Here is a 13,880-nt window from a genome sequence, read left to right on the forward strand (position 1 = left end):
TGCATGCTTGTGTGAGATTTAGTTCCGTTAGGAAATCTTTGAGCGTGTTGATTGATTTGTCATTGCAGTCGTCCCAGTGTAAGTTGAAATCGCCTAGGTAAATGTTATTGGCGTTGGTGTTAGAGTTGGCTGTTATGATCTCCATTAACTGGTCGATGAACTTGGCGTTCTCTCCTGGTGGGTGGTACAGCGCATGCAGGTTACATCTCTGATTGGCTGCAGATCTTATATTAAGACCTAGGTATTCACATGATTCTAGTGGGTCGGATTGTATTTGGTTGACCTCAATATCTGATCGGTGAATGCAGGCTAAGCCTCCTCCTATCTTCTTTAGTCTGTCTAGTCTTACAATGTTATACTGTGGAGGTACTAAAAGATCCATGGTTGGAGATGAAGACTCCGAAACCCACGTTTCTGTAAGTATTGCCAAATCGATTTCCTTGTTGATGATGAGGTCTGCTATGTCTGATGCGTGTTTGGTTGCAGAGCAACAGTTAAGTAGAAGGCATATCATAGGTTTCCCTGGATTACTGGGGTTCAGAATTTTCGCTTCGGCAGTTAGCTGAACTTGTTGTAAGTTATTGTGGTTGGATTTTCTTTCATTCTGTTTAGATGTTCTATTGGGGTCAATCGGTACTGTTTTGATTCTCTCTTCTCCCTTTCGGTTCGATGGTTCATATGAGCGAAGCAAGGCAAGGGTCTCCTCCTTCAACCAGGAGCTGGTCCTAGCTGGTTGGTTGTGTCTATTTGATAGTGGCATAGCCGTCTTGTTGCTCTTTCTTTGTGAGGCGTGTACCAGATTTTGGATATGCGTTACCGTGGAGTGAGTGCTTGTCGTCATTTCCATTATTTTTTCCATCGTTAGTCGAGTATTAAGTGTGTCTTGTGCCATGCTGCCAATTAGTTTCTGAAGCTCTTTGATATCTTTCTGATTATGGAGAGATCTCTTAAGGATGGAGGACCTATGTTTTCCTATGTCTTTTCTATGTTTCGGAACAATTCTTTTAGCCGAAATCCTTTTAAATAGTGAGTATACAAGGCATATGTATTGCTACAGGTGTCCTGGTGAGAAAGGCTCATGTCCAGGCACTCTATTGCTGATAACCGAGGGGTACATTTAACCTCAACGTTATAATATAAAGATCTCACAATGGGATTCATTATAACGTACAGGCAATTTCATACTGATGAAAAATACCATAAATACCGGTGTTAATATGGACTTTTTGATTACAGGTTGGACACAAAAAAAGAAAGTATACACTTTGCCCCTAGATGCAGTCAGTTACATGCATCTGTTGTGTATGAACTAGACACCGCGTAACACGCACATACCAGGGAAGTGATTCTAAATCACCCTGATGAAAGCCCCGGACCCTCCTGGGCCATAGAATAGGGTTGAAACATGTTGGTATAGGGTCATAGGACCATTAAATCCTAATTCGCTATTGATATTCTTTTTAGCATCCCCAACTTCTCCACTAAGAAAGGGACACCTTGGAGAGAGCCGGCGGATTTCTAATCTTTATGCCCCCTGATCTCATTCCTTCACCTGCTCCCTGGAACTTGGTCGAGCCCACCCTGACCTTAAGGAGTCAGGGTGAACCCGATGATGAAGCATGACACTATTAGAGTGTGTGAGGGTTATTTAAATAAAAGGAATAATTGAATTGGACCAGTTTGAATCTAGCTTTGCAGGATTGTCTTTTTACCCATTGACTGGCTTTATTGGCTACCAGTCAATGACCCTTCATCATTGCAAGCAGCGTGGCCCTGGTATGTTCAGTATTCCGTGCTTTTAATGGGGTTTTCACCAGTTTTCCTCACCCAGCCACTGCTCAGCGGGTTGTAACTGGGTTGCCATGTATCATTGAAGCTTTGAATGTTGTGTGCCTATAGTAGCAGGTGCTGTGCACTGGTCCAAAGGAGCGCCTGGAATTACAGGATTATATTTCTAACTAGCAGCTCATCCCGACATTGTCTGGGTATAAAAAAGAATGTCTGCAATGGTTTGAATAGGTAGGAATAATTTATTTCAAAACCTCATGGTATACAACATTTCTTGTTTCATGGGAATCAGGATTTAGAATAAATTGGTTGTCAGCATTCCCGGACCTAGAGAGGGCGACATATAACTGTCCATGAGTGGAGCAGTCCTCTTGTAAGTCTATCCCAATGACTTTGTATGTCTGACCTTGTGATTTGTTTATGGTGGATGCAAAAGCAATGTTAATAGGGAATTGTAAGTGTTTAAATTGAAATGGTAGATCTGTAGGGATCATGGGTATTCGGGGAATATGAGCTAACTGTCCAGCAGCAGGGCCAGTGAGAATAGTAGTCTCTATTACATAAGGTAAAAGAGATTTAACTTGGAGGCGCATCCCATTGCAGAGATTAGGTGGATGCAGGTTCCCTAATAACATGATAGGAACACCGACTTTAATTTGGAGTGTATGAGGGGGAAGTCCTGAAGGGTTAAGTGAGTTGAGGAATTCTTGCGGAGAATGCAGGGCATCTTGTGTATCTGATACTGTATCAATGGATTTATATATTTTGGTTTCACCGGGGAATAGTTGTAGCATGTGTTCACTGATATGATATACTGCCAAGTTTTGCGGCGCAACTATAGACCTTTCGCAAATCCATGTGTAATCTTTGCATAGAAGATGCTGAATGTCTGGGTAAACATGTTGTATGAGGTCATGTAAGGTACAGAGAGGCTTACCTAAGTCATGCATGTTGATAAATCCATTAGTGTCAGGTATTTCTCCATTACCCACTTGTAGTAGAAGATCTGCAAATAGTGTATCTCCATCTCCTAAATGTATTCTCATGTTAGTGCGTAAGGTAATAGATTGAACAGAGTTGTATAAGTGTGATGCTTTTAAGCATGCTTTTAGTATATCAGCACGCTTTCCTCTAGGCACCACAGGAAGAGTCTGGTGAAAGTCACCAGCAAACACAAAAGTCACACCTCCCATGATGTTGGAAGAATTTCTAATGTCTTTTAGAGTTCTGTCAACTGCCTCTATATGTGAGCGGTGTGTCATTGTACATTCGTCCCACATGATAAGAGACACATTTTGAAGCAGTGTCCCTAAAGGTCAGTTTTTCTGAATAGAGCATATAGAATCCTTTTCAAGGGAAACAGTTAAAGGTAGTTTAAAAATAGAATGTGTGGTTTTTCCACCAGTGAGCAAAGTGGCAGCTATTCCTGAAGAGGCAACAGCAAGAGCCAATTTGCCTGAGGATCGAATTTTGGCTAGTATGAGGTTTATTAAGTACGTTTTTCCTGTCCCACCGCGGGCGTCTATGAACAAAAATTTGCCTTGGTTGTTTTCCACACTATCAACTATGGTGTTGTAGGCGAGTAGTTGATCGGGAACTAAGTTCGGCAAGTGTTGAGCAAGGTAGTCTTGTAGTTCGGTAATATTATGTCTGTGAGCTATATTGTGGTATCCAGTTTGGTTTGTCCTGACCGCTGGCGGCATTCAGAAATCTTTTAAGGACTTCTCGCTTAATAGATACAGTGAGTCTTCTATTTATATTAGTCCTAGGTTAATGATGTCATTGGTGATTGGCATACAGTTATTAGGAGAGTGCAGACGAATAGTGTGTATTATATCTTCACATAGATCATTTTTTAAATCTTCCCATAAAGCCATAGGATCAGATGGTTGACAAAATAGCAAAATTGTCACAAACAATTCCCTGAGTTTAGATGGAGATTCTGAAAGTGCCGCATTAGCTAACGTAGCTTCCAATGTTCGTCGTCTTCAATAAGACCGAGTTGTTTACAGGCCGCCTGATAGGTTGGCATTAGTTGCCCGTTACCAGTCAAAAGACTCAAAATCAGTAGGGCCACGAACATGTTGTAAAAGAATCCTTAAATGGAAGCATTCCGATTGGTTTGGGTGAATACTGTACATCCTACCAAGAGCTGAGTCTTTCCTAACCCCAGGGTGACCTAGTACCTCTTGTCCGCGTTTCCGACGTGTAAAGGTTGAATGGGCCCATGTGTAGTACTGTGGAACTTCATAGTATAGCAAGGTAGTGGCAAAATTGTCAGACCCACATAACTGACAGAACACGGTAAGGGTGGTTGGCAGAGAGTTTTGTGCAATGCACCTAAGGTTAGTGTCATTAAAATACACTCTTTGTCCATTCGGTAGATGTACGGCCAAATGTGTGACAGTGGGATGCCTTTCATGAATGTGAAACTCAAGAAGCCTCCACGCGCTAATATAACGGCCATTTACATATGTTTCTATCTCATTGTGTTTGTTTTGTATAGTAGCAGTTGCCTGATCAGAGCCTTTGTTGATATATTTGCATATATATTTTATAGCTTTTACTGCTTTGGCAGTATTCTATATTAATGTGTGCATTAAAAGAGTGGCACAGTACAGGGGAATATGGAACAACCCACATATTATTTACAGTGACCTCCTCTCCTCTGACTGTGATTGTGGCAGTATGCCCACCATGCTCAGTGCTTCTTCGACTGTAACCGGGATACCCATTAACACCAGTTTCTGTCTCATCAGTGAGCCCCCTTGGGTATTTCTTAGTACAAATACCGTTTTTCATACAGGGTGAATGAATGTTGTGTTCCCCACATGGGCCATGGAGCATGGTTTTCTTGATAATTTGGAATGATAGTTGATCCGTAACAGGATCAGGCAGCTCGACTGATATGATGTGATCTACTTCGTCAGGCTGTATTTTACTCTCAAGCCACAATAAAATGTGTACGTGAGGTAGTCCTCTTTTTTGCCATTCTATTGTAAAGATGTACGCTTTAGTTGTACCAAAGATTGCTTTTTGGTTCAGCAGCTTCATTAGTGCTTTCACCTTTAAATTGAACACACGCGCTACGATGTCATGCCTATCGTACGATTTTTGATTTGGGAATACGTGATGTTTAATTTCTGGCCATTCTGGATTGCATGTGAAGGTGATAAACAAATCAGGTCTCCCATAGTGTCTGACGTATGTCATGGCATCCTGTGTTTTTTCGTGCATGTACCTGGGTGAGCCTGTGAAGGTAGAGAGTAATATAACGTGTTGACAAATCCTAAAAGGTTTTCGATGTCAAATTAGCAAAGGGTGCACTGCCATCAGTGGACGCATCAATAAGTAGTGCGCTGTGTAGAAGTGGTGCAACTGGGTGAGTGGAAAACCCTTGAAACAATTCAGCAGTTAGTAGAAGAAACTACCAACTAAATGAATAACAGGAGTACCCTATGCACACACACAAATATCAAACAAAAATTATATAACAGTCATGTAACAGTGTACAAATAAACAAAGCAACAGAAAGTAGTGGGGATCTCCTGTGGGAGAGTAGTCCGATGAATCATTTATTATGTTAGACAGCCAGCCGACACGTGTTTCATCGCCTATGCGAATCCTCAGGGCTGAAATAACAAATAGGTAACAATGGAGCATCTCGTATGAAGTTGTGCAGTAATATTGATCACAACATCTCATGGTGTGTGGAAACATGTCATAGCTTCCACTGGAGTGAAACAAAACTTATATTGGCAAATGAGTGCACCCAAACGTAATCGTGGCAATTGTGCGCATACTGAGCGATTAACGGTTTGTGCTGGTATTGTGTATGTGACCACGTGAAAAGAGTCTAGGTGAGGATAGTATAGGGGAAAATTCTTTTAATATAACATGACTTAGTTAATGTTTCCTCATAAAATATAGGAGTTCTGTATAGACATATCGTGTAAAATATCATGCAAACGAGTGTAGCCAGTAGTGATCGGTTCATTCACACTTCGTGTAAAATAACCATTAATCAAGGTGACGTGTGGGTGCGAATATTCGTGGAGAAGACACATACCTAAACGTGGCTGTGTCAAACCGGGAGGTCTGTATAAATGAAATGTAAAGAAGAAGAAAGTAGGAAGAACTCATAAGTCAAATATTTTCTCTGAGAGCTGGGGCATATATATAAGAATCAAAATTCTCAAGAACATATCTCACCGCTCTGCTGGTGATATTTCCGACCCAGCAGGGCCCGTGACCTTGGTTGTAGGGAAATGATGTCCACACTGTATAAGGGTCAAACAATGTGGGTAATGAGATAATAGGAGGGTAAACAGCCGGAGTCTCGATTATTTGTTTAATATCAAAACAAAAACACCAAATTAATGTAATGCTAAAGGGCAGGAGAAAATATTGTAACAATATCCAATAGTAAAAGTGTCCATCACAGTTAGAATCCTGAGTAGTTATTATTAGAATCGAAACACTGTTCTTCTGTTACGTCTAGCAAAACTAACTAAATAGGCACCGTGTTGTGCCCCTAATCTGAAAGGAAGATTGGCACTCAATAATATTAGCTGGGTGTGCATTGGGTAATTCACGAGTATCCCGGAAATAAACCAAGAAAATTACACATCCTAGAAAATATCAAACACCATGTACGGCATTGTAAATTCCTGATAAAAGGTTCTTACCCCTGTTTCAGGAGTGGGTGATCACTAAGCAGAGTCCCAGTATAATGCGTAGGCAACGTATAGAAGAATCGTGAACATCGTGCGATTCTGTAATGTTAAATAGCATAAGGATCAGAACTTGAGTTGAGCGAGAGCACGTATATAAAACAAAACATCGTATGTCACAGGGATCATATTAGTAATGACCCTGTACGCCAGCTACCATCTTACCTATAGATGGTGTAAAGATGTGTAGTGCCCAGGAGTCGTGTACGATCTCGATAACGATCCCAATTGTCACCGTAATGTCTGGAAACAGCAGAGACAAGATACTGTCAGTTATCAGGCTAGGAAAAAATTAAGCCAAAATGACAAGCGAAACAACGATCGTAATCAGAGGAACCAGAACCTTACCTGATTCACATGAGTGCAGTGAAACCACGTACTCCCGGGTTGCCGTGTTCCTGTATGGACATGTGACCCGGAAGTTGCGGACGTTAGATAGGAAACGTAACGTAACAGACGTTCATCGGAGACTGGGCCGCTAACCGTATTGCATGCTACCGGCGTAAGGCGTATAGGGAAGTAAGAGCAGGGCTGTTCGTCCTGATCCCGAAGGACTGCTTGAATACCATCATAAAAAGCCGCGATCGGAAGGAGTAACACTGCGAAATTACTCCCAGAAGATCGTTTAATAAGTCAATTCCCTGACAATAGAAAAGGACAGCGTGATATAAAATCATCATGCAATACTTTGTGTGTGCGAGTATGTGCATGCGTGCAGCTCCCACACATACGTGGCTAGATACAATACATTTGAATAATGATCAGTAGCTGATTCACAGATATATAGGTTATAAACATAAAGAAAACATATCAACCACAATGTCCTAATATTTCTGGAGGTGTATATTGCCACCGTAAGTGTCAAAATGTGACTAGTAAAAAGGCTCCTATTAAAGATGAAAGGGGATTTTACAAGTCAATTTATAACCAGTCTTGCAGAACAGTAAAGGAATATCCCTCAACATTCAATTGTCTTAAGTACATTACACATCTTGTACTCTGTAGAATAAAACGCTGTTATGGTATTGGTGTATATCATCACACTGAATGGACAAAAAGTTCACAAATTGAACATCAAGCGGAATATATAGCAAAGTAGACAGAAAGGAGAAGTATGCACAGAAAGACATATGTATGTAGATCTATACATGAGTGATGCTTTACGACAATATGATAGAGAGTTCACCGGCCAAGTATCAGCCTCATTAACCAGTCCGACGTGTATCCAATTACAAGCTCACATTTCTAACAGGAAATTTTACACAAACATATCAATCACCTAAGAAATATTGCAACTCGTGGTCATAATTCATTCCATGCTCGACCGTACGTAAGCACATGATCCACATGGCCTCTGTACGATGTAGCTTAAGTTCCCTATTACCACCCCTGACACCTTGTGGGACCATGTCAATGCCAAAGAATCGTACATGTATGTCACTTTCTTCACTTTGGCATGCAGTGACAAGTAATGCCACAGGATACTTGGGGTCTCGTTTGTGTATAGCCCTCAGATGTTCTGTTATTCTGTCTTTGAGGGGTCTAATTGTGCTGCCCACATAGTATCTGCCGCAGTTGCATTCAATGATGTAGACTACGAACTTCGTGGTGCAGTTAATGTTCGTTTTGATGGCAACATTTTCACCTCTCGGACTAGTGAAATGTGTAGTGCAATGTTTAGCCCATCTGCACATGGTACAGAATCCACATTTATAAAAACCAAGACTATGTTGCGTCATCCAGGTCATGAGGTTGGTACCACGTGGTACAGTTGGGCTTAATCTAGTCCTGAGTGTGTTGCCTTTCCTGAAAGCAATCTGTGGTTTGTCATAAATGAAGTCTCTAATCGCTCTCTCAGATTTCAAAAGTCCCCAATGTTTAGTCACGCTTTTGCGTAACGCACCATGTAGGGAATTAAAATCGGTGATCAGTCTCAAAGTGTCTTTGCGTGGTAGTCTTGATGTTTGTGAATGCAATATGTCAGGTTTATTCACTCTACCAACTCTCATCTCAGCCTTGCGGATTACATTCATTGGGTAACCTCTCGTAGAGGATCTGTCTTTCATACTGTTTAGAAATTTTTTGAACTCAAAGTCCTCAGTGCAATTTCTTCTAGCCCTCAGAAATTCTCCATAGTGTATGGAGTTGATTTGGTGTGGAGGATGTGAACTAGAAGCATGCAAGATCGCATTGCATGCAGTGCACTTTCTAAAAAGCCTGCTCTGTAAGGTATCATTGGAGATATAAAATTCTACATCAAGAAACTCAATGTGTGTCCTACTGTATTCCATTGTGAACTTGATCTCCCATGAGTTATTATTCAAGTGTTGAAAAAAGCTGGTCAGAAGTTCCTCCGAACCAAACCAAAGTAAAATACAATCATCGATATATCGGCCCCAAAAGATAATGGAGTCGATATATAGAGCGCCTTTAGTACCCCAAATTAGATCTGATTCCAGTGTGCCCATGAAGAGGTTCGCAAAAGAGGGTGAAAATCTCGACCTCATGGCGACACCTCTTTTTTGGCGATACCACGTCTCGTCGGACATAAAGAAATTGTTTCTCAGTATTAGTTCCATCATTGTAGATAACATCACTGTGTGCTGCCACAATGAAGCTGGTCTATTGTGCATTAGTTTATTAACAGCCTGAAGACCTAGGTCTATGTTAATACTAGTGTATAATGACACTACATCCATGGTCACCAGTATCGTGCCCGGTTGCCACTGAATGTCTGCCAAGGTACTCAAGGTGGGAAAGAAAGGTTCTTGCGAACCTTGGGTAAGGTGTAGAGCCAAGGATAAGAAGGTCTGAAGATCTTCAGGTACAGGTATTCATCATCATTAATGAGTCCTGTCTGTTTCCAGAACAGAGATTTGGAGTTGATCTCAAGTGTTAGTGGACTCATGGGGTTGTAAGTCAAGCCCTCATAACAAGCGTTATCACCCAGTTGGTCAAGAATCTCTTGTTGGTAGTCAACGCGGTCCATCACCACCACGTTGCCTCCCTTGTCAGCTTCTCTGATGGTGACTGTGTCATTTTCAAGAAGTGTGGTTAAAGCCAACCTTTCTCCATGAGTCAAATTGTCTCTATATTTGTACATCCTGTCTTTTCGCAGGCAATTTAGATTGTTGATGTCCTCAAGCACACGCTTGTGAAAATTGTCAATAGCAATGCCACCAGGCAGGTAGGAATCCATCTATATTTGGATTTCAAACCACTGGCAATGCTATAATCAGATTCAATGTTTAGCTCTTCAAGTAGTCTGTCCATATCATAAGGCGTATTTTCCATATCAGTGAGAGAGAACAGGAGATGTGTTGTTTGAATGTCCTTTATTGATAAAGCTTCAGTGTTGGCAAGTACACAAATATTTCTAGCCCCTCTGTCACTCTTTTCCATCCCAAAAAAATGTTTCTTAAGCTTTAGATTCCTCATGAATTTAAATTCGAGAGCAGAGCGGTGAGCTATGTTCTTGAGAATTTAGATTCTTATATATATGCCCCAACTCTCAGAGAAAATATTTGACTTATGAGTTCTTCCTCCTTTCTTCTTCTCTATATATTTTAATTTATACTGAACCCTCGGTTTGACACAGCCACGTTTAGGTATGTGTCTTCTCCACGAATATTCGCACCCACACGTCACCTTGATTAATGGTTATTTTACACGAAGTGTGAATGAACCGATCACTACTAGCTACACTCGTTTGCATGATATTTGACACGATATGTCTATACATAACTCCTATATTTTATGAGGAAACATTAACTAAGTCATGTTATATTAAAAGAATGTTCCCCTATACTATCCTCACCTAGACTCTTTTCACGTTGTCACATATACACTACCAGCTACCAGCACAAACCGTTAATCGCTCAGTATGCTCACAATCGCCACGATTACGTTTGGGTGCACTCATTTGCCAATATAAGTTTTGTTTCACTCCAGTGGAAGCTATGACATGTTTTCACACACCATGAGATGTGTGAGGGGCATTTAAACAACACTGTGTGTTCCCCATCACTCTAGTGATCACTATCACTTTGAGTGGATTCCACTTTGTTTATTCATATAACTAGGGAGACTGAATCCACTGACTCTCTCTCTCCCCCCTCCTGTTAAAATCTGTGATCAATATTACTGCACAACTTCATACGAGATGCTCCATTGTTACCTATTTGTTATTTCAGCCCTGAGGATTCGCATAGGCGATGAAGCACGTGTCGGCTGGCTGTCTAACATAATAAAGGATTCATCGTACTACTCTCCCACAGGAGATCCCCACTACTTTCTGTTGCTTTGTTCATTTGTACACTGTTACATGACTGTTATATAATTTTTGTTTGATATTTGTGTGTGTGCATAGGGTACTCCTGTTAATATAACGTGTTGGCCAATATCTAGTGCACTGACGTTCTGATCCTGATTAACCGCATCCTTTAAATGGATGCAGTTATCAGCGCATAGTTGTGTTTGATTACGACGGATAAAATCAAGTCTTTCCGTTATCATCTTTGCCATCATATCGACAATGTATTGATTAAAGAGATTGCGGAACCAATGCAACGTATTGAAACAGCCGGTTCTAACCAGAAGTCTATAGGCATAGTACTGCATGCATGTCACCGTTTTGTGAGTAGCCGAATGGTTTTGGAGTATATTTAGACAATACCCATCCTCCCGCCTTGGGAATAGAATGGGGTATTGTAAAGGGTCATATGATCTATGTAATTCTGAAACTCTACATAATAGGGCGTCCCGAGTATGTAATATAATGTCGCGAGGGCCTTTGTTCTCGTTTACTAAAAGAACAGCAACCTCATCCGTGGTCGGTGCATTATACCTCCCTTGATGTGTATTAGCTCCAAAGGATGTCATTTGGAAGAGAGTATTGTAACGCCGTGTATTATTTAAAAATAGATTTGAAAGTGGATGTGTCCCATTGAGTAGTTGTCTAATGAGCTGTGGTGGTTCTTGAATGTTGATAAGATTGACTTTCCCAGAGGAGCAGCAAAGTCCTTGAGGTTCAGCCTTCCATTTAAGGGTGTAGCACTTGTTACAGACCTTGTCCATATGGTTGATGTAGTCACAAACTGGGTTGTATTGGAAGGCGGATCTTTCAGTGTGTCCAATGTGAGGGTGTTGTCTTACAGAAATTGGTGGTTGTTGGAGGTTACATAGTAGTGGTGTACCTGTAATACTGGGTGTTACATCGATGTGTTGTGTGTTGTGCTGGTTAACGGCACGCGAAGTGGCAGGCATGTCTGTTAGTAGCTTGTGTGAGTGCGTCTCTGTAGCACTGGAGGTGGTGATGCATGCACTCCTGTTAGCAAGCCGCACAGAACGGCGCACAGTTGGTTCACTCCATAAAGCAGACGTCAATGGAGCAAATATGCGAGCTAACATTTGCACAGTGTTATCTTGGCTTTTGTGTAGCCGTAGTTTTTTTTGTGCCTATGATTTGGAGGTTGCTCTGGCAAGTTGTGTCTTCCTCTTCACCATGTTTGATTGTTCCAGGAGTAGTGTGGATAATTAGTATGAGAATGACTGGCAGGCTGGTATGGCGTGTTCCAGCTGGCGTGTAAGGTGGTGTAATGAGTAGAGGTAGGAAGTAGCAGAATGGTAATACTTCAGTGTTCACCTATTGCGTGCATTTTGGAGTTACATGTACTTAGTAATTAGTAATGGTTAGTGCCGTATACATGTGGCAGTTGTTATGAGTAGCTGTGTGACACTGATTAGATAGTGCAAATTGCCTCCCCCTCAGCGGCCAATCACAATCCCTGATAAGTGGCTACCTGTGGTATACCTTAATCAGAACCTGATTTACAATCCATAAACGCACACGCCCACCACAACACTGAACGCACACTCATACCTCAGAGCTGGTGCTACTTCCAACGGACTACTTTGTCCCACAACTTTGTCCCTCCAAAGTATATGTTGCGCTGGTGTATAGCCTGTGTACATCTGCTTTGCCTCACTTTTACAATGCTGCATGCAGTGCTCCTGTTGGCACTGTGGTTCCGGAGCTTACCTGCCTCAAAGGTTTCGTCTCTCTCTTTATAATATCAGTATGGATATGGATAACAGGCTGTCTGTGGTGTTCCTTATGTTATCCTGTAAACAGTGTTTGTTCTGTAACACCAAAATTATTTATTTACTGTTTCAGATGTAATAATGTGATGCCTCAGTGCCCAGAGGTGGTGAAGAGTTATAAAGGTAAATACGATTGGGTTTTTAATCCATGTTTGATACTGTTTATGAAAATGATATAGTTTGTTATAGCTATGTTCTTGATAAAGTGCGCACACATGCCAAAACAGCAAAACATCTAACTATGCACACAGCCCAAAAAAAACATTGATCAGTTCAACTCGAGGCAGCAGAAGCAAAATAACTTAAAAGGTATTTTTGTGATGACAGTACGCACTAGTTCTCAAATAAGAGTCCATATGCTTAGTTTGCATCTCTACCTTCTAACTTTTCCAGAAGTTTTAAAAGACATTTTGGGATTGCATGCATTTGAAATATAGTGGGTTTTTTTCAACCTTGAACATCTCCACAGGTGATAGATCTCCTGACCTGGTTCATGTTTGATTCTTGCTTCCCTCCTTGGATCTTAAGAAATTCTACTGCAGTAATTTTGCTCTTGGAAATACTGATGCTGTGGAGACCGGTAATTTCAGGCTACACATTTACTGCATTATTCGGAGATGTTACATATGGAAGAAAAAATGAAAATTGTTGTTTCGGAAGGAATCATCACGCACACCTGAGTGTTGTCAGAAAGCCACTTTATTCAGGAGCAAGCTGGGCACATCTTAATTATATTGTCACACCTACTAATATGTATATATGTATGTTTGTATGTATGTACATGGTATTTCTTTATCGCAGTAGGGAAATCAAAAAGGGGGGAGGAAGAGGTGGTGCTGTATGGCACCGAGGTGGGAACGTCCTCCTCTTGCGAATAGTGAAGCCACGGACGGAGGAGGAAGCACAACGAGGCTGGGGGTTGATTGGACCCTCAAATACCCTTCGATCTAGAGTTGGCTCATGGGGCATTGTTCCTCAACTTGCTAAGCATACTACAATAGTATCTTAGCATTAGCAGGGGAAGTGTATTAATATAAACTGTATATCTATACACATTGATAAATTAATTTACTACCACACCTTTTCTTGTACATACACTTTATTGTGGAGAAACATTAGTGAGTGACAGGGGGATCTGACCCCGGTCCTGACGAAGGGGCATGGCGCCCCGAAACATGTTGACCCGCACAGGAAAGTAAGCCCATTAACCCGCTTACCCTTTCCGACACCACTTTTTTAAATAATACCAGCCAGTGT

The 13,880-nt window shown here is 41.3% G+C and overlaps 1 protein-coding gene across 1 annotated transcript in view; it reads left to right on the plus strand.

The window, feature by feature from the left end:
• LOC147710129 (E3 ubiquitin-protein ligase TRIM39-like) overlaps positions 1-13,880 on the plus strand; it is a 112,907-nt gene that overhangs the window by 45,989 nt on the left and 53,038 nt on the right. Inside the window, exon 5 of the mRNA XM_086920826.1 lies at positions 12,697-12,746. Within this exon, the coding sequence (XP_086776952.1) occupies positions 12,697-12,746 (50 nt within the window). The remainder of the gene's footprint in view (positions 1-12,696; positions 12,747-13,880) is intronic.

Source organism: Lissotriton vulgaris, chromosome 5 (assembly GCF_964263255.1).
Source record: "Lissotriton vulgaris chromosome 5, aLisVul1.2, whole genome shotgun sequence".
Classification (NCBI taxonomy): Eukaryota; Metazoa; Chordata; class Amphibia; order Caudata; family Salamandridae; genus Lissotriton; species Lissotriton vulgaris.